This window comes from Echinops telfairi, unplaced genomic scaffold (genome assembly GCF_000313985.2).
Source record: "Echinops telfairi isolate 266 unplaced genomic scaffold, ASM31398v2 ScPeMD7_6;HRSCAF=24_1, whole genome shotgun sequence".
Classification (NCBI taxonomy): domain Eukaryota; kingdom Metazoa; phylum Chordata; class Mammalia; order Afrosoricida; family Tenrecidae; genus Echinops; species Echinops telfairi.
Genome location: NW_022103903.1, coordinates 19462131 through 19464612, shown reverse-complemented (window position 1 = coordinate 19464612; position 2482 = coordinate 19462131). Strand labels below are relative to the sequence as shown.

Here is a 2482-nt window from a genome sequence, read left to right as displayed (position 1 = left end):
CCTTGAAATTAATGAGACTTAGTAAGATTATGCCTAGGGATTACATAAAGGTGCTACTGATGCTGAATGGATTCATTTCCATCTTTATTTGGAAGCCTACCTTTCTTCACTGAATTTTATTGCTAGCATTTGTTGAATATGTTGAAATTTGTGGTTAAGTCCACTGTGACACAATCTATGAACTTGGAAGTAGTAGTTTAATTCACTTATAAGAGATTTAGCAATATAGGTTAGCAGAATCACTCCTCTCTGAACTCATTCGTACATGATTAGACTTAAAAATAATCATAATTTAGTTTTTAATATATGATATGCAACCTGGTCATATCTCATTTCTCAGAATCATTGATTTTGAAAAGTTTAAATAAAATCAATTTGTCATAAGTGATATTTATTTTTAAATGTTCTACGGTTTTCTCTTCATAAACTTTTTCATGGCATTTATTATTTCCTTATTCCTTAGACTATAAATAAAAGGGTTTAATAAAGGAATTATTATTGTATAAAAAACAGCAACCGGTATCTCTTTTTCTCCTTCTTTGACTGAAGTGGGCCGAATATACATGAACAGAAGAGAACCATAGAATATTGAGATAGAAAGGAAGTGAGATGCACAAGTATATAAAGTTTTGCCTCTTCCCCCCTTGGATTTCATTTGGAAAATAGTGAAAAGAATGAAAATATAAGAAATCAAGACTATGACAACCGTTAAGACTTGAATTGACCCTGCAATGACCATTATCATCAGTTCATTGATATAAGGATTAACACAAGAGATTCTGTATAATGGAAGAACATCACAAAAAAAGTGATTGATCTGATGAGACCCACAGAAGGTTAGCCGAAATAAAAGTCCTATTTGAACCATGGAATGCAGGTTCCCAGCTATATAGGCTCCTATGGTCATCTGATAGCAGAGTTGCTTTGACATCATGGTGTGGTACTGCAGTGGTCTGCATATTGCCACATAACGATCATAAGCCATTCCTGCCAGGAGACAGCAGTCTACAGTTTCAACAAGGCAGAGAATATAAAACTGTACCATGCATTCATGGAGGGAAATCATTCTGTCTTCAGAAAAGAAGTTCTGTAACATCTTGGGGGTAATGGCAGAGGAGCAGCAAGAATCCATCAGAGCCAAGTTGCCCAGAAAGATGTACATGGGTGTGTGCAGACGGCGCTCCATGGAGATCAACACCACCAAAACAAGATTGCCCACCATGGTGATCAGATACATGACAAAGAACACCACGAACAGCAGAGGCTTTAGATCTGGGTGATCCATGAATCCCATGAGTATAAAGTTAATTGTCAAGGAGTTATTGTCCTGGATCATTTCTTCTTCTCTGTTGAAATAAAAATTAGGGAGATAGGATTTTAATTCAGAGAGTGTCTAATTTTTCATTTGAATTTCTCATACACAGGGAGTAAAGCCACTTCTTCAAACTTTCTTTGTTGTCTCTAAAACAGGCATATATACTTCTAAGGAAAATTAGTTTTCCTAAAGCATTATCTTAGATGACCTCAAGAACTGAAGCTCAGGATTCACAAGAACATTTTAATATTTCCAGGGGAATATTTGAAATGAAAAAGTCTGTGTTTGTGAATTTAAAGAGTTAACAAATACAAGGAACAAAACCCCTAGATTTATTGTTCTTGGGTCATTCTCTGTCTGTTTTGGTATTGATGATCTTTAATGAGTACTTAAAATCAACTTTATATCTCTGCTTCCCCCGAGGAAACATTTGTTTTGTATACTATCCAGTGAGTGAATGTTTTAATAAAGCATTCTGTAGATGTACTAAATTTATAATTAACCTGTTATGCTATGACAGAACACATTTTCAGAGACGAGTTGTAAATAAATTTTTTTCTGTAATCTTATTTTATTATTTTTAATCATTTTATTGTGGGCTTATATAATTCTTATCACAATCCATACATCCATCCATTGGGTCAAGCATATTTGTACATTTGTTGCCATCATCATTCTCAAAACATTTGCCCTCCACCTGATATCAGCTGCTCATTTTTCCCCTCCCTCTCCGCTCCCCACTCCCTCATGAACCCTTGACAATTTATAAATTATATATCATAAGAAATTGTCATATCTTATTTTATCTTCTCCCTTATCAGAACACTTTGCATTTCTAACCCAAGTGTCTCTTTTTGTTTTAACATAATGAGATTTGGTTATAATATTCTATAAATCATGGCCATATTATAAGATTTTACATTTATCCATTTGTATCCTCTCCAGTTTGTTCCATAGTCTTCTACCACATTCTACACAGTCAAGATAATTTTCTCTCTAGTTATATTGTTGGTGTTAAGTGGTCATCATTTTATATTTCAGAAAGGAAAGCTTTGCTACTCTGAAGACCTCTGCATTTCTTGTTTATCATGTGTATTGTTTAGGATGGCATTCACATTTTTCTGTCCCATATGCAGCACCAGCTCTTCTGCCTTTAGCTTTGATCCC

At 34.4% G+C, this 2482-nt stretch overlaps 1 protein-coding gene across 1 annotated transcript; it reads right to left on the bottom strand.

The window, feature by feature from the left end:
* Positions 1-406: 406 nt before the first annotated feature.
* On the bottom strand, positions 407-1351 carry LOC101657523 (olfactory receptor 5K3-like). Its single transcript, XM_004706512.2, has one exon. The coding sequence runs from the start codon at positions 1334-1336 to the stop codon at positions 407-409; it is 930 nt and encodes a 309-aa protein (XP_004706569.1). The 5' UTR covers positions 1337-1351.
* Positions 1352-2482: the final 1131 nt, after the last annotated feature.